At 39.4% G+C, this 27147-nt stretch overlaps 1 protein-coding gene and 1 long non-coding RNA gene across 2 annotated transcripts in view; one reads left to right on the top strand and one right to left on the bottom strand.

The window, feature by feature from the left end:
- Nucleotides 1-17944, top strand: part of LOC107315020 — a 29314-nt gene extending 11370 nt beyond the window's left edge. The window contains exon 2 of the long non-coding RNA XR_004307292.1: nucleotides 14407-17944. This is a non-coding gene — a long non-coding RNA (uncharacterized LOC107315020). The remainder of the gene's footprint in view (nucleotides 1-14406) is intronic.
- Nucleotides 13545-27147, bottom strand: part of SCFD1 (sec1 family domain containing 1) — a 42001-nt gene continuing 28398 nt past the window's right edge. Inside the window, exons 17-25 of the mRNA XM_015864968.2 lie at nucleotides 26460-26539; nucleotides 25855-25917; nucleotides 24964-25039; nucleotides 22773-22826; nucleotides 19736-19788; nucleotides 18217-18250; nucleotides 17717-17782; nucleotides 14686-14754; nucleotides 13545-13695 (exon numbers count right to left, since the gene is read on the bottom strand). Of these exons, the coding sequence (XP_015720454.1) occupies nucleotides 13672-13695; nucleotides 14686-14754; nucleotides 17717-17782; nucleotides 18217-18250; nucleotides 19736-19788; nucleotides 22773-22826; nucleotides 24964-25039; nucleotides 25855-25917; nucleotides 26460-26539 (519 nt within the window). The 3' untranslated portion in view covers nucleotides 13545-13671. The remainder of the gene's footprint in view (nucleotides 13696-14685; nucleotides 14755-17716; nucleotides 17783-18216; nucleotides 18251-19735; nucleotides 19789-22772; nucleotides 22827-24963; nucleotides 25040-25854; nucleotides 25918-26459; nucleotides 26540-27147) is intronic.

Below are 27147 nucleotides of genomic sequence, written 5' to 3' on the forward strand. Positions count from 1 at the left end.
AATTAATGTCGAGGGCACCCCAATATCCTTTAGTAGATATTCTGAGGTGTGTTCCAGATTCTGCATTTCTGAGGCAAGGGCTTTGGATTAGTTGATACTCTTCGTGGAACATCTTCTAGCACTGATAGAAGTTCTCCACAGTGAACAAGTGAGCCGGTAAGTCTGTGTCTTAACAACATGGCCTTGTTTAGCATTTGCTTTTCTTCTTCTTTTGTACTTCTGTCCACAGCAGTGTGGTAAATGAGGTGATGCCTTAATGATTTTGCAGACCATTCTTTGCATTTAATATATTCTACTGTTATTGTAGCTGAGCAGGGACTGTATTATGGAGCACCCCTCAGAGATGTTGTTGCCCTGTAGAGAGCAGAGGGTTCTAAGTGATTGATGGCTTGGAGTACAGGGTTATCGGTCTCTCCCTAATTGCAGACATTGAGGATGGTTATCTTTGTCCTGCATAAATCAGCTCAGGTTTTTTCTTTCCAGAAAGCTTTATTTGTAGTATCTAATCCCTGGTTGACACAAGCTGGTTTTTGAATAGCTGATAGATAAAGCTGATTCTGTGGCCTTTTGTGTAGTTGAAGTTCTTTCTCCTCCCGCTCCTGGGCAGACTGTGTAGGACCAGCTGAAGTGTGCAGCTGAACTAGTGAGCAGTATTTTTAGAGGCTGGCTGTTGCTGTATGCCTAAACAGACACTGCAAAGCTGTGCTTTACAGTGTGTTATAATGGAGAGCCCCGCTCATCTGGCCTCTTCAAATGTTCCATTCACACCCTAGGTGCCATTTAACTTTTGTCTTTATTGACTGTCTACATGTTTTAGATTAATTTTAAATCTTTCTATATTCTTCATTTGCCTCATATAATGATGTCCTGATTCAGGTTTTATGGTTAAGATGTTAAATCAGGTGGAATAAAGACAGTGAATGAGGTAAGGGCTGAAAAGGACAGCACGTTGCCTTGTGTGTGGAATAATAGCAGCAGAGTTTGTCTGGAAACAATTGTGATGTGAAAACATTATATTTTACCATGTTCCATTCAGTGCCAGCATTGCTCTCTTACTGTGGATTTGTCCTTGTGTAAATCCCCCACTCTTATCACCCTATGTATGTTCACCAGCTATATAGCTAGGTCATAACGTTTTCCATGGGAATGATGATAAACAATTTGCAGATAAGGTGTTATTATTATTATTATTATTAGTTGTTTTTAATTCTGATTTCAACAGTTTTTTTAATGGCAAGTAACTTCACTGTCTGTTGGGGGTTATGATGTTCTGTGAACTTCTTAGTAAAAACTCACTGTTAGCATCACTAAACTTTAATAGGAAGTTTTTAGGATGTGGATAACTCCAAATTAAGGAGCAGCCACAAAAAAAAAAAAAAACCAAAACAAAAAATGGAACAGTGATAACAAGTTTCAGGAAAAACGTAGGTGGTCCTCCATCCTTGGTTCACTGCACTGTTTGTTTGATTTTTATCTCATTTCTCAGTGAGCTTGTTTGAATTTTTAAATCATGTCGGTACAGGATTGTTATTAATTTGCTGATGAATTCTGTCTTATTCAAACAAGTCAAGACGAACACTTCTTGCCTGCCGCTCTCGACTGGTCCTCCAGCAAGGGCTGAGCAGAATTTCATTTATGTTATTGTAATAAGTATCTTCCCAGTAATTTCAAATTAAATTTAAGAATGATATTTAGTTTGCACAACATCTAGTAATAACTTTTATTCCTATTCCCAAAACGCTTTTGCTTTATTTTAAGCGTGATCCAGGTTCAGCGCCTGTTTGACTGCTTGTGGAGGAGATCCCTCCATAAGCTTTTAATTAAACAATTCCTTTTGTTCCTTAGTGCCTGCATCGGTCCCCTTTGTTCTTCAGATAAATTTATTCTCAGACTTGTCTGTCCACTGAGTTTTTCTTTTCTGTTTTTGTCAGCCCTAGGCTTGTTTGTTCAGTATTTACTCTGGGTTTAATCTTCCACACTGCAGGGCTGACCAAAGAGGTCAGAAGCCCGATGTATGTGTCTGTGGAAGGGGAAGAGAGAGAGATTTCCTCCTGGACAAACCTGGAGTCCTTCTGATTCTCTCTTGTTCACAGCCTGAATTTCCTGTAAGCTAAGCTCTTGGCGGAAGAGAGTACCTGATTCATGTAACATTTCTTATTGCTTTCTTGCTAGGAAACTGATGTAGTCTTTCTTCTGTGGTTTGAGATTTACAAAGATGATAATCTGATTTACAGATTATTGTTTTATATGTACTGTCTTAGGTTTCTAAATAAACTTGCTTTTGATTTTCTTCCTTGTTCACTTTGTAGAGTCTGACCTTACCTCTGTGCTTAAATTTGGCTTTTTACTTTTTACATTCATTGATTCCGCCGTGACCGAAATAAGTTCCCCAGTATGCGTATAATCTTTCACTAGGGTTCCTTTAAAAGAAAAATGAAAAAACAACAACTTTATTTTTGGAAAATTGAGACAAATTAGAGAGGGCATGTGGGAAATTTTCCTACTTCAGAAAAAGATTAACTTACCACACTTGAACATTTTCCTAACTCTCTTGGCTCATCATGTCTCCAAAACAGCTTGGTATAGAACTTCCAGATGAGTTCATTGACTTAATCTGTTACTTTTGGCAACTATCTGTAGTGTTGAGTAGATTCTCTTCTTGCTGATAAGCCGTTGTTGTTGAAATTACTTTGTTGTTAGAACAGTTTCTACATACATAAAAGGCTCACAAACAAAACCATGGATAGTAACAGTAACCTGACTCGAAGTTTTGCGGTACTGCGTAGAAATTCTGTAAATACTGCAGAAATGTCAAATGATGTTGTGATTTTGTTTCAGTTCGCTCTTTCTTCATCATTATTTTTCATCTAGACTGTCAACCTCTTGTTGCTTAATTTGTGTTTTAAAAGTGCTTAAGTATCACCCTCACTCTAAGTTTCTCTGCTATGCTGTAAGCTTTTGCGCACAAAACAAGCAGGCGGGGGAACTGAGCGCTTGGACAAAGCTGGGTTTGGTGGCAGTAAGAGAGCTGAGGAATGCCAGGGCTGCAGGCTGTAAAACCCATCGGGTATTGTGGATGGAGAGCAAGGAGCAGAATTACCTGAGGGTCAGCAAGAAATGGGATGGTTCTTAGCACTGAAATGTTATCTTTGTCTAGTTTCTTTCCTTTGAGGTTTTGAAGTGTAACGTTTGAACTTCAGAGTTGGCCTTCCCAATATTTGAATAATGTGGTGGGGGGTGGAGGAATGTTTTCAAATGTTCTTTTCTGTTGTCGTTTATGGCTTCGTTATGTTGTTGGTTTTTCAGGCATCAAAAAGCGCAACAATTCTTGGTGCTCTTAACACAATTACGCATTAATATTAGTGAAAAAATCATTGCAACAAATAATTGTAGTGTAGAGAGTGTCTTACAGTATGTGGGACCTCCCTTTCAGTGGACAAAGAATGGTTGCAGAAAACTGCACCATTATATGCTTGTCTGCAAGATGTATGTGAAGGCAGAGGGTTTAAGATTGTTGTGTCTAATAGTTCCTATTTATATTCAAGGGTGTTAAAATCCTACTCATGATTTAAATGGAAATATTCCCCTTCATAGAGGCTGATTTTGGAGAGTGAGGGCATGATTTTCTTCCCTGGTTTCTCAGAGAGAAACACTTGTCACTAGATCGGGAGGGATTTTTTTCATCAGAACAATTTCTTTCCCCCGGTTGCTGCTTTCCTGTCAAGCTGATTTAAGTGGATTTTAATCCTCTCACTCTCAATGATGTCCTATAGTATTTTAATGAGTGCCTGGAGGACATTTGTAAGTGAGAAGGAGAGCATGTGTGTAAGAGAGAAAACTGTCTGTTTGGGGGAAGACAGAGGAAAGAAATGAATACTGGAAAGAGACCTTGGTAGGCCCACTTGTCCACAGAAAATGAGCAAAGATAGCAGTGGATGATACAATTAGCATTAATAGCAAAATAATTTGAATATACCTCCCTAGTTTCCTAGGAAGTAGCACAACAAATGCTGCAATGCTTTTTAATCCTAACCACAGCATCTGGAGTTTACCCTTTCTAGAAAAAGACACCACATTTTTGCTTGTATTTGAATTACCTTCATTTGCTGTCTGATAAAGTAGTGAACAATACATTGGAGACCCATTAGCAGTGGCAGCCACCCTTGTAAAACTGAGCTTGGTTTCCCACAGCTGATGGAGAGTCTGATTTTAGAAGACTCTTCTGAACTGTGCAACTGTAAGGAAGTGAGAGAGGTAACTGGGATCTCGTAACCATCTCCCACTGCCTTGTTTTGGGTGCAGAGGTGTCTGTTGTACTGTTCTCGGAGACTGCAAGTGTTCAGCTCTGAACTCTGCCTGCAGTTGGCATTGTGCTTATACATGTATAGGAGTTTTCAGTAGGGGTTGAAAGGGGTTGTCGGGCTGTTACCATTAAAGGTAAGATTAAAAAAAATAAAAACCAACAAGCTAAAATACATAGTATCAATGAGAAAAAGTGCCCCAGTACAGTAATTGTAGTGAAAAGAATGAAATGTTTTTTGATTATGGCATATGAAATATTGCATGTTTGGACTAATCTGTTGTGAATCATCAATGGAGAGATGGGAATCTGCAGTGGAATGAAATTCCCCCTCCAGGAGGTGGTAGGCTAGATGGGTTGCGTGGTCTTGCTAATATGGTTAGTGCTGTTACCTCTACTTGGGTGCCTTCAGTTGCAGTAGAATTAAGATGATGATGATGAGCAGTTTAGAAAAGTTATACATTTGTTTTTATATCAAGTCTGTGCATTTTAGTACATAAAACCAAAATGATTTTCAAATGTCTGACTTCAGCCTTAACTTACCAACCCCCAGGGTGTGATGGTTGGTCATGGTAATCTCAAAGCAGTTTGAGTGCATAATGTTGAAAAAAATTTAAGAGTCTTACAGAGGTTGTTTAAAATTTTATCAAAACCTGTTTAATAAAATGCTGATAGCTTGAGATGTGTTGTTTTTATTTTTTTGGTTTTAGTTGTATGCAATGAAATATTGAAATGGAACATCAGAGGCTTCGGCGGTTGCTGGAAGTCATGTATTTGTGTAATTTAGTACTGCATCAGATATTGCTGGCTACAAGCAGCATTCCTATTAAACACATATTGGCATTATACAGTAGAGAGTAAACATTTGAATATTCTACTGCTACAAGACAGGGTTGAAGTTACCTTAAATTTATCCTGTAAAAGCACTGATGGCAGGGTATCATTAGGGCAAGGGTTTTTGGCCTGCTGCTTCAGTCAGTGGTGGGCACTGGAAATGGCTTTGTTGTCTAACACGTGATAGGTGGTAGTTGTGCCCAGAGGCTGCTTAGTGATGTGCTGCTGGTAGGATATGAGTGAAATAACACGTTTTGCTGCCCGTGGAGCTGCACAAATTGCATGACAGCCTGTAGCTGGAGCAGGGCAAAGGTGCCTGCAGACTGGCTGCTCCTCGGCTCTTGATCAGATTGGAAGAAATACTGATACTGGGCAAATCCTTGGGTTTCTTGCCCCTTAAATAGTGCTTCATTTACTCATCCTCTTTGAAACTATGTTTGTACAGACCAACTTTAATTTTTCACTATTAATATGGCTCTTGCTTCAGAGAAGGCCCTGTTTCAAAATGAAAGGCTTTTTAAGGGTCAAATTTAGTTCATACCATCATTATTCATCTCCTGTGCTGGTTCTTTCGGAAGTGCCGTCAGACACCTGATTGCTGCAAAAATATTTTTGCAAAGCAAATCTGTTTATGTGTGTGTGACCTAGAAATGTTAGTTTTGAATTGCGGTGAAATACATAATGTTAGTAAGGCTGCAGAGCAACATACGACAAACAGATAAGATTAGTACTGTTTGTGCCTTTTGATTTAATAAAGGCCGTTTTCCTTCTGCAGAGGTACCTTTCTTGGCCTCCTGCTCCTCTTCCTCAAACAAAAGTCTGTAGCTACACATAGCTTACCATCTTAAGTACGCTTTAAAAATGGTAATTTAAAAGCCCTGTATAGCCAAAATAGTTCTGTTCCGGAACAACTCACAGCATGGTCTTTCAAACAGAACACCCAGCTACTGAGCTGTTCTGTGTCACCTCAAAACATCTGCTGGAAAACAAGGCTATAATAGATGCATTGTTCTAAGATGCTCTTTTTTCTTTTTGTTAAGTCTTGTTAAATGGCCTGTAGTTCATTTCAGTAGAACAGGGCCCTTTTCTCTTGCAGTAGGAAAAGCTGCTTTCGCACATTCAGTAATACCCTTGAAGGAGGAATGTCTGTACTTCTTTTACTTCATTTAGGAGACCAAACTAAAAAGTCATCTGATTCAAATGGTGGCTATTCCATCCTCTTAGCCATCTCTTTTCTACTACATGTATGTCTCCCTTTTTCCTTTCCATTCCCTCAGTTATGATGACATTCCTCCTTTTGCACCGAGAAGGGATGGTGATCGCGGCCTTCATCATTTTCCATGACTATAAAATCTGTCACTTCCTAGGAGCTGTTGTTTGTGCTCTTCGAATTAGAGGAATGCTTATGCTACAGCAGCTTCTTCCACCCCCAACTCCCATTCCTTCTTTCCTTATAAACAGCAATGAGTAAAACTAAGTATGTCTATTTCACAAGGAAGCTCTGTAGTTACTGCTGGGTCTACCGGTCTGGAAACTTAGACGTTAAAAGTAGATACTAAAGGGTGGCTTTGAGACTGAGAGCTCATAACCCGAGAGGACCCTTTGGTGGTAGTCAGTGGAGAAAGAATCTCCTGTGGCTGTTTGCTTTTATTCATCCTTTGATCGAGATGTTTGCCTCTGAAATGGCAAAGTTTAAAGAATATCTACAAAAGCATCTGCTATGAACCAGCCCCTGAGAAAATGACTGTTACTGTAGGCAAACTGGAAATAACATTTCCGCTGCCAGATGAACTTTTAGACAGTTAAATTCTGATCACAGTGGGGAAAGGAAAAGGGAACACCAAGTTATGAAAAACACTTTTATTGTAAAAAGCAACAAAAAATTCTATTTGAAGTTAATTGCATTCCATTTGGAGTACGGCTCATGATACCCGCGTGCCGTTCAGGTTTACTTTTTGCAAGTAAAACAACTGGAGATTGTGAGAAACACAGCACGAGCATTTCTCACAAGGTCATTTGATTAATAACAATTTTATTTTAATCCACATAATTGTGTAAGCTTTTCCCATTTCAGAACAGTTGACTTACAGATATCCGAATCTTAGACACGTGTGGACCTTTTAAGTGTCAGATACATGAAAAAGACTTTCATAAAGAAGACAACGTGCTCATTTAATTACAAGTGGGATATGGAAAATACTGCGAGTCCTAAAACCAAGTTTTGTGTTTAATTATGAAATATGCTTCTGTTCTTATTCCTGTGAGAATATTTGTTGCACGTCTGCCATTGTACTGCATAATGTGAAGAAGTTTCTGGTGAATGAATTTGGGAAGGAACAAAAAGAACAAAGCAGGAGTAAGATGCTACGTGTGAATATTTCTTGATAGTCCTCCACTATTTTTCAACAGTTGGATGCATATGGAGCTGTATATTCTGGTGAGAGCGCCAGTCCCAAGAAATGTGAGGAAATCTGATTGTATACATCTCAGAGCAGCTGACTGGCATAAGGTGATGTTTCCTTGTGCTTCCTGTCAAAATATCTGGACTGTTTTCTGTTGCAAAAAGTGATATTAGTTTCTTGCATACTTCTAACTGATACCTGGGCCTGCTTAAGGAATTCCATTAATAGCAAGAACTGCAGGATCATCTGAATGCCATGCAGTATCTCAGAGCAGCCTGTTGTCAGCTGAACTGCATTATCCTGGTCCTTGTAACTTTTGCTGACAAAAGATCTGCACTCTGTGTAGGCAGCGTTTGTTTTCCCCCGGGTTTTGGTACCATGCCTAAAAATGTGAACTATGGTAGCTGATTCTTCTTGTGAGGAATGCCAGTGTGTCCCTAATACCATCCCTGGCTCACCAGGATGGGACTCCTGGATGTCAGGTGGTCATTTGGCTATGGTTGATCACTGGAGGCCACAGCCTCATGTGAAGGGAAGGAGAGTAAGGACCCTCCTGTGCGAGTGGGCCTCTGCTGATGGCCATCATGGGAGCCGGAACCCAGTGCCTCTGTCTTGCTGACCTTATGGCATTACTTTCTGTTTTCACCTTCTGTTTTATGAGGGAATCTCCCTCTTGGACTTGTTCTGCTCAAAGCTGTCTTTCTGTGATCCCTTTCCTCTTCCACACTACTGCCTGAGCAGTCAGTCCCTGTTGCACATCCTATTGCCTTGGGAGAGTCCTGGTCCTCCCTTCTTCCTTCTGTGGGACAGGCTGAAGCCCCTTTGGTTACACATCCTTTTCTGTGGTCATACAGATTCGATATTTGACTGTTCCAGTGATTTCAGTAAAACAAATAAGCTTATTGTGCCCTGGGTTCTGCCATCCCCTTAAGCCTTTGCTACTTGCTTGTACCAGCCCAACACCTTTTAATCCAGGTCTGCAGCTGAGATTTGTGCTGTGCCATGCCGAGGCTTGGCATTCTTGAAGTCCTCAGGTCGCAAACACAGCTAATGATGTTCTGCAGCAAGCAGGGAAGCTTAGGTGTTAACTGAGATGCCTCTACGAAGAGCAGTCTGTGCTTCCAGCCCTTCCCAGACAGTTCCAACTCCATTATGAGGAGTAAAATAATTTGAGAAGTCAGACTTGGAAATGGTGAGTGGTGGCTCACAGACTTCTGGGTGCTGCAGCAAAAGAAGACCTGGCTTCCCATTTAGGAGTGCTGTGCTCAGCCTCATCAGAAAAACTGGAACACTGTGTAGAGGGGGAGTGAACCTGGGGGAGTTGGTGAAAACATCTGAACAAAAAGGAATTATTTTAATGCGATAATTTTAAGTGAAAGCAAGGAGATAGATTAATACCACTGCTTTTCAGTGAATACCCTTTGAGGTGACTTAGCTTTTTTGTTGTCATCATAGAAATACATCTGAGCTGCATCAGAATGTGCAATACTGACAACATGATAGAGATATTTGTCCTTTATTTCTTACTGTGGAAACTTCTGGATCTGAGTTAGCCAGAGCTGCATTTATTCTTTCAGAACTGTTTGATTTCTCAGAATGTGTGTTTATGAAAAATAAGTAACAGAAAGCAAGCTCATTCTGTGCCAAAAGATTCTTCTCAATCTGACGTATTTTTCCTTCATCAGCTTCAGATGCACAAATATTTCTGTGGGTTTGGGAAGGCAACTGGCTGTTTCCTTTGATCAGGTATCAATGCGAGCATTTTGGGGCTAAATCCTTGTCTCTGTTGGGACACTGGAATAGGTTTCTAAGGCCCTTGTGGAATTTAGGGCTCGTGCCAGTGTTGATGAATGGACTTCTAAAAACTGTCAGGCTTTGTAGAGAGCTTGGCTGGGATACTGCGAGCTTGGCACTGGGAGCCCAGATTCTGATCAGATAGATTGCACGTAGGGAGGCCAGGCCAGGAGAATAGCTGAACGAATTACAAATGACACCTAAAAGAGGGAAAAAGAATTTGGGAAACATCACGGATTTGGTGTTTGTGGGTTGACTGCCACAATTATAGAACTACAGTTTTCATCAGGCTTTCAGCAACCGTTTGACTAACCTGGATCCTGTCCTGAAGTACAGGGGCTGTGCTTTTGATCACTTATGTTCTGTGAATTGAGGGGGAGTGGGAAAGAAAAAAAAGGCAGAAATTAATTCAAACTAATAAGAGATTTTTCTCACCGAAATAACAATGACCTTGTTCCACATCAGGGTGACCTCTTCTGGGGTTGCATGTCTTCATGTTGGGCCTTATGCCTGCAGAAATTCAGCTCTGCTCTCTTCTCCAAGAGAGCTGTAACCAGTAACAACACTGCTTTTTGCTGCCCCTGTATGGGAAACTGCTGATCACAGCCTGAACCTTTGATTAACCATCTGAGGCAAGTGATGAGTCAGCTGTGGGAGCACAGGTGAAGGTAATTCAGCTGTGCTACCGGAAGGGATGGAACTTGGCTCCACCTCTGGTAGATCCCATTTAAGGGCTGACCACCACTAAGATAGTATCCCTTTCTATCTCCTTTCTATCTTTTAATCTCTCTTTCTGGAGATTGCTCCTTTGTGGAATTTTTGTGTTGAGCCTCAACACTGATGACAATCCATCTCAAATGAAGACCTCAGCACTGGTGAGTCTTTTCTTAGATACCCTCTGGTTATCTAAAGAGATGTGCCTACCTGTAAAATGTTTTGTTAATCCCACCACCTTTGGCTAAAGTTTCAGCTTCTTATTGTGGTGACCTGATGTGATGGGCTTTGTGTTGCATGTGTAGCAGAAAACAGAAACCTGACTGATAAAAGAACAAACAGAGCAAGGAGGGAGATTCTCATCGTGTGGGATTTACAGATGATAGAAAGCGTTGCTTGTACTCAAGTCTATGTTCATATGCTTAATCTAAACCACTAATACACAAGGTATGAAATAGGTACTTGCGTTTGAAAGAGAAAAGAACTGTGTAAGTTGATTTATGAAGCCTCACAGGAAATTCTAAGACATCAGATTGAATACTTGAGTTGTATCTTAAAACAAGTTTAAGTCTGTGTTTGAGTTATAATAAACCTGAGTGGAGGTCCTGGCATTGTTTGTGTGTAAGGTATCAGATTTGGCATCCTCTACAAGGTGTTGCTCTCATTAGAGACGTTTCAGGTTAATGTAAATGTGATCACTTAGCAAAACTTTATTGTAATGTAGGGAAGCATTACTGATTTGTATCAAGAATGTTATACTAATAACGTTCAAATCAAGTAGTGGTCTCCAAGTTTCTCTTCTTGGACTACAGCTAAGGACATTACTGCTTGTTTTCTTCCTGAGGACAAGTATAGCATTTGAGACTCAGCCTTGCTCTGCCATTAGTTAAATGCAGACAGAGACCCTGATATTGATTTAGTGCTTGCAGCAAGTTGTAAGATGATGTTTAAATAACATTTCTAGCGAATGATTTCATGAGTTCAAGGTCCCTTCCATCCTAAGCCATCCTGTCGTCCCTTGAAGAATGGCCAGTCTTGAGATGTGATAACGGGAGTTGTGCTGGGTTTTATTAACAAAACACTCTGCAAATGTGTGACTTAACAGAGGCATTAGAATAGGTCTGAAATGTGCTGACCCTCCATGCGTTTACAGCAGCAGGAGTTCTGCCTGTACTGTCTTAATCCTCCCAGTGCTGGGCATGTGGCTTCCTGGCCCTGACCTGTCTTCTCAGCACAATCCTTTGAGGGAACTATGAGGATGTGCAGGGCACAGCAGTTGGCTGTAAATGCAGCGTGCTTAATGAATTACTGAAGTGGAGCAACTGAACAGTTTAGTCTGGGGAGGAGGCTCAGGGGAGACCCTATTGCTCTCCCAATACCTGAAAGGTGCTTACAGCAAGAGCGGGGCTGGTCTCTTCTCACTGGTGACAGATGACAGGATGAGGGGAAATGGCCTCAAGTTGCATCAGGGGAGGTTTATGTTGGGTATCAGGACAAACATCTTTACAAAAAGGGTGGTTAAGCCCTGGAATAGGCTCCCCAGGGAGGTGGTTGAGTCACCATCCCTGACTGTTTAAAAACTTTGGATGTGGGGCTCAGGGACATGATTTAGTGGAGGGTTGTTAGGGTAGTATGGTTGGGTTGTGGTTGGACTTGATGATCTTGAAGGTCGTTTCCAACCTGAGCAATTGCTTTTTTGAACAAAAAGCTATCAGTGGATTTTTCTCAGAACTTGGTTGTCAGCTGTGAAAGAACGCTGTGTAGGAACAGTATCTCCACTGTGGCCATTTGGGGTCTTTCAGTTGAAAACTCTGGTCTTTGTAAAATTCCTTTTGGGGATGCTTTGCTGAGAACAGCACTGAACAGCCATTCCCATCTCACTGGCAATATTAACAGTAGGTGGACAGTTGGACTGGATGATCTTGGAGGCCTTTTCCAACCTTGGTGATTCTATGATTCAAGCTTCTGGCACAAACTGCCTCAAGAAGTAATAGTCACAGAGCAGGTTGGGTTGGAAGGGACCTTAAACCACTGAGTTCCAACCCCACTGCCACAGGCAGGGATGACACACCCTGGATCAGGTTGTCCAGGGCAGCAAACCTGGCCTGGAATGCTTCGATTCAACTACATTAGATCTCTTTTCCAAATGCTTTTGACCTTGTTCTCACTAATGAACATAGTGTACATACAGGGAATGAGATGATGAAGGAACTATGATGTTGAGTATTTGCTGACTGATCTGTGGGACAACATTCACTTACAACTGTTATCATTAACACCACAATAAATGTATTTATTGAGTTGGCAAACTTGGAAATATAAAGAAATAATGGGTAGTATCTTACAAGACTTGGCTTAGATAATTAAGTAACATTTTGAGTTTTGATAACAGAGTCCAGTTTATGTACATCTTTACTGACACATTTATTGTGATGTTTAAGGAAGGGATCAGCTGTATTTCTTGGGTAGATGTTCCTAAAAAATTCTTTTAGGGGGGAAAAACGTACTGCTTCTAGAGCAGAACTGGCATCAGGCATTGAACAGCAAAAGAAATGCTGAAAAACATATACGGTATTTTCAGCAATTCTTAGGGTGTCACCATTTGTTAATAAACACACAATAGACATTTCCTTGTTACTTATGAACATTTCAGACCTCTCTTTGAAAGGCAGAGGTGATGTTTTCAGAAGGAATGTTCCTAGAGGCAGAGACTCAAATCTATTACACAGAAATCATGCTGCCTTCTCTCAATTCCTACACGTGCTCTCTGGAGCTATAAGTACTGGCAAACACTAATTGTATAATGAAGACCCTTGAATGCTGCCTGCTCCTGCGCTGGCTCTACCTAAAGCAATTGTTAAAACACGTTTTAAATGTGCTTATTAAACAGTTACTGAGCTGCACTATGAGTAGGGCCTGGTTTCTTTCCAAACATCAGTCAAAGCAATTACAATAAAAAGTGCAGAAGAAAATTATTAAAGGATTTATGGTTTAAACTGTGTGACTGTTTAGACAAATGGATGGATATAAACACACAACCTTAAGAGACAAAGCTAAATTACTGTATCAAAAACTTGTACTGAAGGTAACTAACTTCAAATACGTCTTCAGACCATCAAGCAAAGATGGCGCAGGTCCCAGTAGGACTTTGGTAAAGAAAAGGATAACAGCGAGAAGCTGTAGTTGCTGTGCACTGAGGCTGTTTGTCTGCGGTCCTGAAAGGCAGTTTTGTCCATTTCAGTTTTGTTAAAGGAAGATAGCACAGCTCCTGGAGAAAGACTTGACCTTTACTTCAAAATATTGCTTTGTTTGCTGGAACAGAAATTGTCTGTGAGATCTTGAAAACTCTGCGCTCGTCAGACGGCTCTGTTATAAGCCACAGTTAATGCTGCGTTTACAAAGTAATATGACTTAATGCTGAAGAAAAATATCGCACGTTTTAAGGTTTATTTCAGAAATGTTGATATACACAGGACTAATTACAGATTTGAGAAGTTGCATTAAGGAAGCTGTTGTAAGTTTTAATATTGTGACAGAATCACAGATCTGAAGTTATCTGGATGCTATCTGAATGCTGTAGGAGTTCCTTTATTTGTCACGCTGGCATCACATCATGGTGTTTCAGTCTTAATTCTGGCCAAGCTGGGACAGCTACATGTGAAGAGACAGAAACAATGAGGTTGGTAATGTTATTCTTTCAGTACATTAGTATTCATTTCATACAGTAAACATTTTTGTCCTACAACCCTTAGTTATTTCTCACAATCAAAAGCCTGCAAGCAACAGAATACAACAGAATACTTAATGCAAACCCTGATACAAGAGTTTCCAGGTTTCAGATCCTAAGATTTGAATAAATCCTGTATTAAGGCTGGTGTGGACAACCAGAGTTGGAGGAACAAGGAAATTAAACTCATTGAAAAGCTGGACGATGATAAGCACCATTTGTTTTTCCTCCTTCACGTGTAACAGAACTTAGTGGCTTTAGTTCTTCAAAATGTAGGTCTGGGTAATAATTTAGGGAGGAAATAAAAGCAAAAGCACAGGTGGTGACAGCTACTGGAGGCTGAGCACTGTGAATAATGTGTACTTTGCAGCTCTACTGGAGAGGGGCAGAAGTAATGGCATCAGTGCCTTTCTTTTCATTGTTGTTTAAAAAAAGCCAAAACAAGTGGGAATAACCTGCAGCTCCCACAGTGCCAGTCCTTCTAAACAGCAAAACTCAGGATGCAGATTTCAAGACCGCAGTCAAACAGCAATTTTTTAACTCAGGGGAGTAGCTGGAATAGCCTGGAAGGATCCTATTTGTGGAAAAGTGTCAGAATTTAAGGACTGATTTATTTTTTTTTCCCCCCTCTCTAGGAATTATGTTCAGCTAATTACAAAGAACTGTTCCGGCTGCATTACCTGTTCACTCACACTGACAACGCAGGCCTTCCAAAGCTAACAATGGTGCCTCCAACCCCCCTACTTAAATCAAGTGTCAAACAGGTAACAAAACCACATCATTTTTTCACATCCATTTGTTTTTATTACAAAGACAAAAATCCATGGAGAGATAGAAGTTAAGAACCAGTCACAGAAGTTGTAGTCATTAATGACAGTACTAAGTATTACAGAGTTGCTATTAAATGTACCTACCTGCTTTATAAACTGTGCAGCATTGAAAAGTTCACTGCAGCCGTAGAGGACGTGTTTGCCTTGTTTACCCTGAGGAAAAGATGAGAAGAAATTAGCTGTGTAACAGAGTAGCAAAAATGGCTTCAACTAATGGCACACCAAAAAGTGTATTTCTCCATGATCTCTAAGTCCTGCAGTTCTGGCTGTGTTTGAGCAAGGAAGTTTCATCATTTACTCCTATATGGCAATAACATTTGAAAGAACTTACTTTAAAAAACATCTGGAACAATATGATGTTGGATGTAGTTGGATTTAATGATCCCAGCACGCAGTGAACAGTTTGATAGTGCTTTTCTGACAATGCAGCATCGCACAGGTGAAAAAATGGTGTAAGTAACACATAGTTTTAGACTGAGTTTATGCCCAGCATTGGTTAATAATCCCACAGCTCCTCAATCTGTCTCACTATTGAATTACTTTGTGCTTTCCCTTTCTAGTCAGAGTGGATTCTTTTTGTTTGCTTTTTGTCACTGATGTGATTTTAAAACAACCACCACCACCAGAACACACCTTACCAGCTCTATGTGAGAGATAAATGGTAGCTGTCAGGGAACTGGCAGGACAAAACCAGAATAGAGGACTCACTCTCACTTTTTCTCTGATACCAAATTACAAGTTGCTTAAAAAAAGGCAAAAAAGGAACACGAGCCTCCTCAAAATGATTCTGTTTCATAGCTGTTAACAGCTGTGCTGTTTCAGCAGACAGGCACAGAACTGGATTTTAACAGTCTGTGGCTGGTGGGCACATGCAAATTTGGGAGATGGAAATCCTGCTTTGTCTCCTCATCTTTATTAATTTGGAGTGGTTTGTGACAAGAAGCTGCTCTTATCACTGAGCAGAGGCTTGAGCTTGGTTCTCCCCACCTTTCAGCCACGGCATTTAATCCAGAGGCCTGAGCAGGTCTGGTTTTGATCTCAACTGGAATCTTAACACTCTATTTTCTGTAATACGAATAGATAGCACTTACTGCTGCACAGAACATAAACAAACACTAGAGATAATTATAAAGTGAGACTGTTGCCTTTTTAGGCTGCAAAATACACACTCCTGTACAATCCCCATCTTAAACAAATTCTTCTAAAAGTATAGTTTTAAATGAAAGCATACACCTACTCCAAGCTGATTACTCAGCACACCTGAAGTGATGTATCGCCCAGAAGTTAGCAGAGCCAGGCTGAAAATGCTTAGCTATATAAATAATGCAACAGCAGCACTCTTTTAAGTTGTTTTGTTTTTAAAAGCTGTACAGAACTTGATTTTCTTGTGCTAACTTGTAACGCGTAGCAGAGGCAGGCTGTCAGGCAGTACCTTTTCAACAATATATGAAAGGAAATGGAAGGACAAGCTAAATTTCTGTACTTTGAGATTTTGGTGACACACTTTCTGCGCACTGTTAGCTGATGTATCTGTTCCAAGGCACAACATTCCTGACTATGAACAACATTTGATCTATCATGAAGTGATCCTGGCACAGAACTGGAAATAACTGGGTTTGAGGGTTCAGTCTCCTACAAAAGCCCCCAAAACGCCTGATCTGAGCACTGCTTCCTGCTTCACAAAGTTTGCACAGATTTTCTGTTTTCAGAAGCAAACTGGTAAAAACACACTGTGCTTAAAAAAATAAAGCTGTGAATAAAATCTTTGTTGTATCCGCTTGCGAGAACAGACCTGTTGGGTTTTTTCCTTCTTTTCATTCTGAAGGAAAACTGATTCAATTTTAGAATAATTAATAAGCTACATCTGGTGAGACAACAGATGCTGGCAGTGTACGCACCACATGCGTGGAAGTGAGCCAGACTGCACTGGCTAAGCCTGGAAGAGCCACCTGGGAAGAGGGTGAGGGGAATGAAGTTTTCCATAACTTCTCTTGCTTTTCAGAAGCAAGGCGCTATCTAAGTAAAGGTGGGGGAGACTTCCCTCTCAGAAGGTAACATCCTACTGCTGAAATAGCCTCCCTGGAGAACTGTATAACATGTTTCTGCTTTAACCATTAATGAAGAAGAAACCACTTTCCAGTGATTACAGAACAACAGCAAGGAAGCTGCGTTTCTAATCTGTTTGTGTCTCTAAAAGTTTTGATTCCTTTTGTCCTCTCCTTGTATCCCTTCAGCTTCATTTCTCCTCTTCCCAATTCTGACCAGCTCTGTTCCAAAACGGCTGCCTGCTAGAGGAGAAAACAGCCCCATGCAGTTCTGACTTCATGTTCTGCAAGATATACTGGAATATGAACATAAACCCATCAGTTGCTCGGTACGTGGAGAAATACCTTCCTTTCTAATGTTGCATGTGTATTGTTTTCAGGGAAAAGCCTTGATCCCGATAGACAACATGCATAGCAAGGTATAATCTAGAAGAAAGAAGAGCATTTTGCTGCTCTTACCTAATTTAAAACTTCATCCAAGTTCCCTTTGTTTCCTTTTTACACCTGGAAGGTGCTTCTACATCATCTCTGCCCCAGAAGGAATTCTAAAGATTTGGTTACTTCTTTTTCAGCTGCTGCTTTTTGGTGTATGTACATTTCATTTAGGCTGGCAAGGCGGAATCAGAGACTTTAGATCCCTTACACCACCACTAATTACATAGCTGGTCCCATATTCTTTGTTCACTGTATGATTTCTACACAGAATCAAATGATCCAGCATGCTGAGAATGAACCGCCTGTAACTCACAAGTAAAAACTTCTAAACACAGGCAATAAGCACTAAGAGATTGATGCCAATGTGATCTTTGCTTTGGTAGGTGGCATAGTGCTTGCATTCAGAAATGCAACAGGAACAAAAATGCCAGATATAATAACTGGCAATCTAAAATAATCATCCATTTTCTACACAATTTTTAGGTACTTTTTTTCCCCTGCATTATATGTATAATACCAATGTAAAAGCTAATTTCTTAAGATTTCATCTTCCAAATACTAGATGTTACAGAAAGCCTGCTAAAGCTCATTTATATCAGTAAGTTAGGAACTACAGTCAACAGAAGCATACATACCTTTATGTAGTCAATAAGATTTTGATATTCAATATAGTTGCCTCCACCAACTACGAAGACTATTGCCTAAAAAACAACATGAACATAATCAGAACATGCAACCAAATTCTTCATTCTGCACCAGTGAAGTATATATACCACATCAATACATATAACAAAACTATCTTTGTCATGCTTCAGCTAGTGAGAACCCAGCACAGACCAACTAGCTCCCTACCTGCCAGAAAATAACACGAGATAACACGAGAGTTTTACTTTAAACAGTTTTATTTCTTTAAACACATTTCTTTGTCCTACTAAGGAAACAGTGAAACAGTGACAGTTCCAACATGTTGCATTTTTGTGTGGATGTGTCTCCAGTGAGTTACTAGAACTAGAGGCAAAAGCAGACTCAGTGATTCTTGCAAACTAAGGTCTCTCCTTTATTACCAACAAAAACTATTTCACTTACTTGTCAGTGTACATGTATTAAAAAAATAACTTCAATGTGACTGACTTACCTCTTGGAATGGATTTTTGTTTCGTGGAACAGAGCTATAAAAAAAGAAAACACCTACAACTTAATAGATAATTCTATTAGTATTTTCTACTGTACACCCATGTTTATGAAATACTGAATATTAGACAAAAATGTACAGTACAATGCAGAAAGGCAAGTATTGTTCAGCAGAGCTATTATTTAAGTTATTGTTCATGGAAAAACATCATTCATTTGTAAGGAACAAACACACACGTAAAGGACATGGCTTTACCTTCCTCAGTTTTAAGGTTGCTGTATGAATATTAAGAGTTTTATGACAACACTTCTTTTATGTTCAAACTCCAGTGCTGCTCGCTAGGAGCAAAACCACAGGGAGAGACACAGCAGTCACACCTGCACCAACGTGATCAGCATCTTTGTGACACCTGCATTTCTGCTTATGGATGCTTCAGAATCTCAGAAATGACTATCAGCAGCAGTTCTGTGTTTTGCTGTCAGGTGTCACAGCCAAGCCAGAATTAAATTGACAGAAAGAAGAAGTTCAGGTGGTAGAGAAAAATCCTCAAAATGCTAAAAAAGCAGCATGAAAGAAAGCTGCAGAGCAAATGAAACAAAATACAGTTTTTTCTTTGCTTTCAAAATTGACTTAGCCTTTAAAGTTATTTAAGCTGTGCTAATGCTTTGCAATGAAACATTCACGTTCTCTGGAATTTGCTTCCCATTATTACTTAATGCCATTGGAAATTTACTTTCCATGATTCAAGAACAGATGGAATCTGGACAGATTAAATTCTTATTTAATGCAAATAACTAAAAGCAGAGGTATATAATATTCATTCAGTAATAAACCTCTAAAATTAAATGAGCCGACAGCTCTCCCACGGCTCAGAGGAGTGTTGTTTTTAGAAGGTAAGTTAGAATTGCCTTCTCTGTTATCTGCGATATTGGAGGTGAAGTTATCAGCTGTGGGTACTGCTCCCAGAAGCAGGAGATACGAAATGAACACTTCAGTGCAATTCCTCTTTTGTTCTTGCAGTTCACCAGTGAAGCGACTGCCCCTTCACGTACATGCACATGAAGTTACACGTGCACCTGTCTATACAAGAACAAACACAGGCTGTTTTGTTTTCAGAAAATGTACTGGATGATCACAAACCTGGCTTGTTCTCAGCCTGAAATCTTGGTGGGCTACTCAGTGACTTTTTAATTTAACAGTGTAAAAACATTTTCAAAGAAACCAAGCAGTATTATAAAAAAACCCACACCGTTCTAACATTAATTACTGTTACAAGTCCTCACCCCATCCTGTGACTGGTGTAAAATCAGCAGCACCATCAGTCACTGGAACAAGAATTACTTTTTCTTTCTTTTACAGTAATGTATCTGGCTGGTGGAGGTGCCAGTTGTGTTTTCCCTCAACATCAACCATCTCGTCTTAAAACAAATAGAGACCTTACAGAATCAACAGTAACATAAGAATTACTTCAAGTTCACCTTTACACAGAGAAGGAAATGAGCAAAACCCCCCATAAACTCACCTGTCACTGCCTCGTAGCATCTTGGGGTCAAAGTATCGGTAGTCATCGGTTTCCTATTCAAAAGGAACGTTTAAATCTCAAAAGACTTGGAGTTTGGCTCACAAATTTCTGCATTTGTTCCATGAAATGACAATCAATCAAACCACCGTGATTTCCCAATTCAGCAGATACATCACTCCAAATTAACTGGGGTGTGCACACATAATATTTGTGTATAACTGAACCAGCGAAGCATAAACAGAGGGAGAGATAAACTGTTTCTGATTCAGCTACAATTGACTGTTACACAATTTCCAAAACACACTTTGGTTGGTTGCATAATAAATCCCAACAGAAGAGCAATATGTAGAAAGATTAAGCTGTCACCAGCTTTAGAGGAACATCAGGCGGTTCGTTATGACTGACTTACAGATGCTAACATTTTCCAGGTTACAGAGATCTGCTAGTGATTTAATGCCATGAACCAAAACACTTCTAAGGCAATGAATACTAAATACAAGATAGATCAAAATCTGCTACTGTTACGAAACTTACCCTTTTCATTTCATGATTTATGACTGCTATTAAACCAAAATTAAGCTTGTGAGGAAGAAATGAGTTCCACAAGAATTTGAAAGTTTGACTGTCTAAACTATAAAGTTTTTTTTTTCCTTCATGCAAAACACTGAGGCACTTCCAATATTTTTACTGGCAACAAGGAGGGTTTTTACCAAGTCTTACAGATGAAAAACAAAGCTTCTTAATAACTGCTTCTGACAACTGCTTGGCTTTAGTCTGTTTCTATACTACTGTTCCATCCAGGTATTCTACTATATGGATAAAGTGTATGTGAGACTGAAGTGGACTTCAGCTGGGTGCTCACAAGCAAGATCTCCATGTTCTGAGAATTCTGCCTAACCAATAATCTAGAAGTAGACAAATTAGCTGGGGGATTTACCAGCTCTCACAAAGTGTAACTATACATAATATTACACAATATTTTGTACACAGGTTGCAATTAGACATAAAGAAAATATAATTTGGTATTACTGACCTCTGCCATTACATAAAAAAAATATCCTATCCTCACATGTTATACTAAAGTATTTAATCTAAGTCTAATTTCACACCAACTATAAATATAAATACATTTATACTTTCTGATGGAAATTTTAGCAGCGTTTGCCAAGTCTGCTCCATTCATGATCTTGGAGCCTGGTTTGTAGTGGTAGTACAGCAACTCTAAACAGCCACAGCCAGAAACACTTGGAAAGCGCTAGACAAGACTGACAGGTATTTTAAAAGCTTTAGCAGGCAATCTCTGATTTTATTTCAGGCATTAGTCCATAATTCATTCTAATTATTGGAGTTAATTAAGATTAAAAACATTTTTCTCATTATTACCTCCGAGTATTTCTCCTGTGGGCATAAAATTAAATAAATACTAAACCGACACTGGAATAGTGGCCAACAAATAGCCATGTGTTATGTTTGTTTTCCTTCCCGATCTTTCTTACTCAAAGAGTATGTGTAAGGCCTCCTCCTTAAAGGCTTGCCTGGTCTCCTATGACTTGCAAAGTAAGACTCCCTGTTTTGGATCAGTAATTCTCATCTCTGACATGGTAGCGAAACATGAAGTCACTGATAGATAGACTGAAATTCTCTCTCCTTTTTCAAGTGAGAAGATCTATGTTTTCTTGAAGTCAGCTGTAGCAGAAATGCTACATGACAGCCTGAAGCAGTGATTGAGCACCTGGTGGGAAGGCAGGGCCAATCCAGGGGAGCTTCAATCAATGCAGTGCACCTGAGTTACCAGAAAGGGTGGAACCAGAATCCACCTCTTCTGAGACCTCATTTAAGGGTCAGCAGTGGAGGTGAGGGCATCTCTTGCAGGAGATCCCTGCCTTCCTGAGGCCTTCTAAAGGTAAGAGCTTCTTCCTTTTGTTTCTGTGCCCATGTCTGTTACATTTGATTAAGTCCTCGCTTGATGCAGCCTGGGACCTTGCTGCTCTGCTGCTATTTGCTGTGCCTCCCATTGTACTACATTAGCAAAATGATCTTGGCTGTCTTCTCCAACTACAATGTAAGAGTGTCATGTCAGCAAAAAGACAACATGTGAATTGTAAGCTTCTCCAAATAAGTTCCTAAACTTGTAGCCTGAGGAAGTTAGCACTTATTTTCAAATCTTAAGTTTTCCCCTACTTCTAAGTTACCAGTTTTTAATCTCTGATTTCCATATTAAGTGTTCTGAGTGACCTCTACTGGTTGACCAGATACACTAACCCTGTGCATCCATTTCAAGTCCAACAAATGGAGACAACAATCCATTTATTTCCACATAACAATCTTGACTCATTACCTATAAGGTACAGTTAAATAAAAGCTACTTGCCAATTAGTTATTTTACCTACGCTTCTATTATTTATCCGCCTTTACATGTTGCTAATATCTGAAGCAGCAAGTAGACTATTCTAAATCTACTGAATTTTGCTACTTTCCAGGCACGTCTACCTCTGCTTCTGTCATAACCACTAAAGTGCAGAGTAGAGCCCTGGATCTGTTGGCCCTGGATAGCTCAGAAGAGCTGACAAGTGAATTGCTAACCCATACAAGCAGACTCAATTAAAGATGGATTGCTGGATTCAAATGGTATTTGCAGACCAGCTCTGGATAACACAAAAATTCAGCTAGAATTGCAAAAATTCGTGTGTTTATTGTACTGCTTTTATTGTTGAACTATTTTTCCTTAACAAATATGTAAAGTTTCTGTTACTGAACTAAAACACTGTCCACAAGATGAATTCGAAGGGTTTTATCATACCTCTAAGTATTACAGATGAATCAATGTGAGACATTACCATTGCCACAGATACTACTTTTATGCCAAATAAACTGTATGGAATAGTTATGAAAATGTTTCTGTTTGTGAAATAAAGCACTGCATTACTGTGAACAAAGAACAGGTATGATATATTACCATATCAATTTCATTTGACAAATTCTCTCTCTGACAATTACCCACTTGACAGTTCTCTTATGTACAAGCAGTTATACTCACTGGGTTTGACTTCATCTCCATAAGGTTGTCCAATATACGTGTGACTGGTAGATTCTGTGAAACAAAACATGAAATTAATGGGATACTAAATTGCTTACTAAGCCTTACACAGAGGATAGTCAACAGAACATCTGTAACACTACTTTAGACTGTTTCACTGTTATATTTTGAAGAAGCTGAACAGTACAGACACTGTCCTGTATGGAAGGCAATTCAGGTGATGGTACAGTATTTTAAAAGTCACTACTTCTCAAAGCTAAAGAGCTCCGTTAGCACTCAACACGAGACCCCCTTCACCCCAACTTCATTTCAAGAAGCTGCCAGCTTCACTTCAGAATCCTGGAAATTCAAACATGAGCATGCCCTGGAAGCACGATGTTGCATAGCTGTACATGCACTGCCATCTCAGAACCTTCCAACACTGAAAGCACAAGAATGTTTACTTCAGTGGCCTTCAATGTTACACAATGGAAATGTTCACCAACATGGCTTACATGATACAGGCTCTTTTCCTAGTTTTTGGTTTTTTTTTTAAAAGACTGCTCATATTTCAGCTGCCACTTAGAAAGCACCATTTCTCACTTGCGTATTCTAAGAGGCTTACAATTCTATATCCTTAAGCCATGCCCTAAGAAGTCACATTGGAACAAGCTGTCATTGCAATAGTCAACCACAACAGCATTTCTGCTGCTTATTGGAAAAGGAACTCCAGGAGTTTTAAATGCTAATGGTCTGTACAATGTACTGGTAGTTAATATATCATTTATGGATGTAAAAGTACAATTAGCAAACTGCTGTTATTTCTAACAAGCGGGTCCTCAAGTGCTCTGCCTTCATTAACTCTTGTATTAAGTTATTTTACTAGTTCCTGGGAAACTTCAGTTTTCAAAAGTGTGTGTGGAATTCAGAGTAACGCTGGGAGATCACAGAATCATAGAATGATTTGGGTTAGAAGAGACTTTTGAGACCATCTGATACCAATCCCCCTGCAAGAGGCAGGGATACCTCTCACCAGACCAGGCTGCTGAAAGCCCCATCCAGCCTGGCCTTGAATGCCTCCAGGGAGGGGGCAACCACGATGTAAGATGCAACAGCAGATAGTGCAGACATAACAAATTGACTGAGATTCACGTAATGAACAGCGCTTTCTGTAAGCCAAACTAGCCCTCTGTTCAGCCAAGGAAAGTCTCACATGTAGAGGTGTTTTCTAGTGGCCAATACAAACCAAGCCAGACCAGGAAACTCAACAACTGCACTTGCCTAGAACGCCTTAACGTTTTAACTTGTAATGCAAAATAATATCCTGGAATCATGCTGGCAAACATTAGTTTTTCCTACTAGTTCCAATTCAGCTTCAGTAGCAACATAATACTTCCGAAACTTAGAAAATATACTTTTCTTTATCCAATTTTAGTAGAAGAGTGACTACCATAACAAGTGCTATATTCTGCTTCAGTCCTTTTCTTATAGCAATAGAAAGCCTTCCTGGAAAAACTTTTTTTCCTCTTTATTAAACATAAGTAGAGAAGTGGAGCCTCCGTATGTTCGACTTTTGTCAGCTGGAGATTTCTAGGACACTACTTCATAATTATACCAGTAAAGCTCTACATGATCTTAGATCTTCTTAATGAGACTGTGATTCTAATTGTCCACCTATGATGCTTCCAATAAAAACTCACCACATAAACCTAAATTTACATTATGAATTATTCATCTGCATCATAAACATAGGTCATGATGAAAATGGTGTCTCCTATTAATTTCCCCAGAAACTACAACAGATACAAAGAGAAGAGTAACTCTATTAACAGAGGAAATTCTCAGCTACAAAGCGCTATTTTCAACATAGTCGACATTAGGTCTGCATTTTTGTCAGCCATGAACAAAAGCCTTCATGCCACACTTGTAAAAATCCACTGGAGGGGACCCACTGTCACTCCGCTGAAACTGACAGCCCACAGTCCCATTGTGCTCACTCACATCCAGTGTTTGGTCTCCATAAATACTCAGCAAACATCACTGAATGACAATGGGTGCCATTTTTTCTAGTCTCCTCCTCTGCTGTTGTGAGCAACCATAGTAAAACAGAAGGCATTACTTTCAGAGCAGGCCTCATAATGTGACAGAGGTAGCAAAACTTGTTTTCCTCAGTGTTCACAATTGCTTGACAATGCATGGTCTATAAACTTACTTGTTGCTTCAGTACCAAGTTCTTCACACCTTCCATCACAAACTGTGATCCTGTATTCATAACACGTGAAAACAGACTGAAAACCAAAACGACATTGCAAATGAAGAAAGAAAGTGTTACATACAATCTTTAAGCTTAAAATTAACATCCAATTCCTATTAAAGCCAATTCAACTGAGGTACTAATTCAGATTCAGATGAAATACGCTATTTTTCAAACCACACAGCAAACAAATGTTTGGGAATACACTTATAATTTAGTAGTCAAGATTCTCAGCTATCAGCAGGAGCCTTGTGATCTACTCTCTGATCCACTGAACAATTAAAGCCTTCAGAAGGAGAAGGATTTGAATGCTCCTGTTTTTTTTATTCTTCCACAATTGAACAAAACAGAAAGAATTCTGGTAAGTCTCAGCACAGCTGGTAACAAGGAATCTCTATGGCTTATGTACAGCCATTACCTTCTCATTTGGTGTCTTAGAATAACTACCTACACTATGTCCAGGAGATCCTAAGAAAAATACGTGTGTTCTTGTTTCCTGCCATGGATTAAATAGGGCTAAGCATGTTGATTGTCTTAGTTTTTCTCTTAATTCTCCTCCTACAAGAGCCCATACACTTCACATGCAGGTACAGGAATTAAGTAACATTAAGTTACTTCCTGGATTCTGCCACATTTTTATTTATTTATTTATTTAATGCAAGTCCCATGCACTGCTAATAGGAGAGAAATGCTTCTCATTTTGCCTGTAATTTTTTAGTTTTTTTTTTTTCTCCCCCAAATAGGGAAATAATTTATTCTGGGCTACATACAACGTGAATTACACTTTCAGTGCCACTAAAATAAACCAGAAGAACCCAAAGGTTTACTGACAGTTAATGAAAAACATACCCCAAAGGTTTAGGCGTAGAGTTTCCATAGCTGGTTGGAGCTGAAGCCATCTTAGTGAAAGCCCTATGAAAGCAGGGGTAGAAATCAAAAGCTTCATCTCACGGCACATCCTGCTGTACAGCATTCCACTCCAGTCATTTGAATGTGAAAATACTTATGCTTCTCAAACTGTTTCTGGAAGAAACTATTTCTCATATGCATCCCTCTTGTCTACATCTACAATGGTTACGGAGCTGAAAGGAATTAGATTTTGTATTTAATAGGAATTTATTTCTATAAGATGTACAGTAACTGATAGGCAGCGCAGCCCTTTGGCATGAACCACAGAATCTGGAGGCTGAGCAAACCCAACTTTTCACCAAATTCAATACATTTTTCTGTCTTGGATGATTAAGGACACCGATATGCATCGCACTGAGTAGTGTTCTGGCACTATTAGAGTTCCATTGTAAAGTAAGATTTTGCAGGCCTTACCGTAACAATGACAGCAAAGATTTTGCCAGAATAAATGTTTACGGATAATTCACACTGTGTGATACCCACACTGAATTCTGTACAGTTACCCAATTACAGTCTCACATAGGAAAAAAAAGGAAATTACTCACTTCCACTGTTTTATGTAGTTCAGAGGAGCAAGATTACAACCCGCATCCATCAATGCTTTTTTATACTGGTCCAAATCAATCTGAAATCATAAAGTTGAGAACTGCAGCAGGTTTAAACTACTCTTAACTCTCTCCACATGGAATACAAGATTACACTCACTTCATTCATACTATAACTTATTTAATATTTAAATAGAAAGCATTTATTAATCCCATCCTCTACCAAGTATAGAAATACAATACAGATGTAAGTGCACAGGATTTAATTCCACAAATACAGTTAAGTTTAATGAAAGCTATTCGTGACAAATGCATTTTAAGGAAATGGTTTGCAGTATCTGCATCCTTCAGAAACCTGACTGTGCTGTGGTTTATGCAAAGCATCACAACAGCAGCCAGTGAAAATGAAGAACATCTGTGCCTAACTCAAGATCATTTTTTCTACTAGTCTGAGTCAAAATATTTCATTGTGAAATGTTTCCATGCTATCTATATTAATTTTATATTACAGTGCTTCCACAGTAACATAGAGAACTTCCTCAAAATTAATCATAAGCTCTAAAGAACTATTAATAAATTGTTTCCTGAATTGTTCTATCACAGCATTTCTATATCATGCATCCACTAGTCAACTAACCATATTATCTTTGAACATACAAGGATAGAGTGAAAAGTGTCATGTTAACTT

The sequence above is a fragment of the Coturnix japonica genome, chromosome 5 (genome assembly GCF_001577835.2).
Source record: "Coturnix japonica isolate 7356 chromosome 5, Coturnix japonica 2.1, whole genome shotgun sequence".
NCBI lineage: Eukaryota > Metazoa > Chordata > Aves > Galliformes > Phasianidae > Coturnix > Coturnix japonica.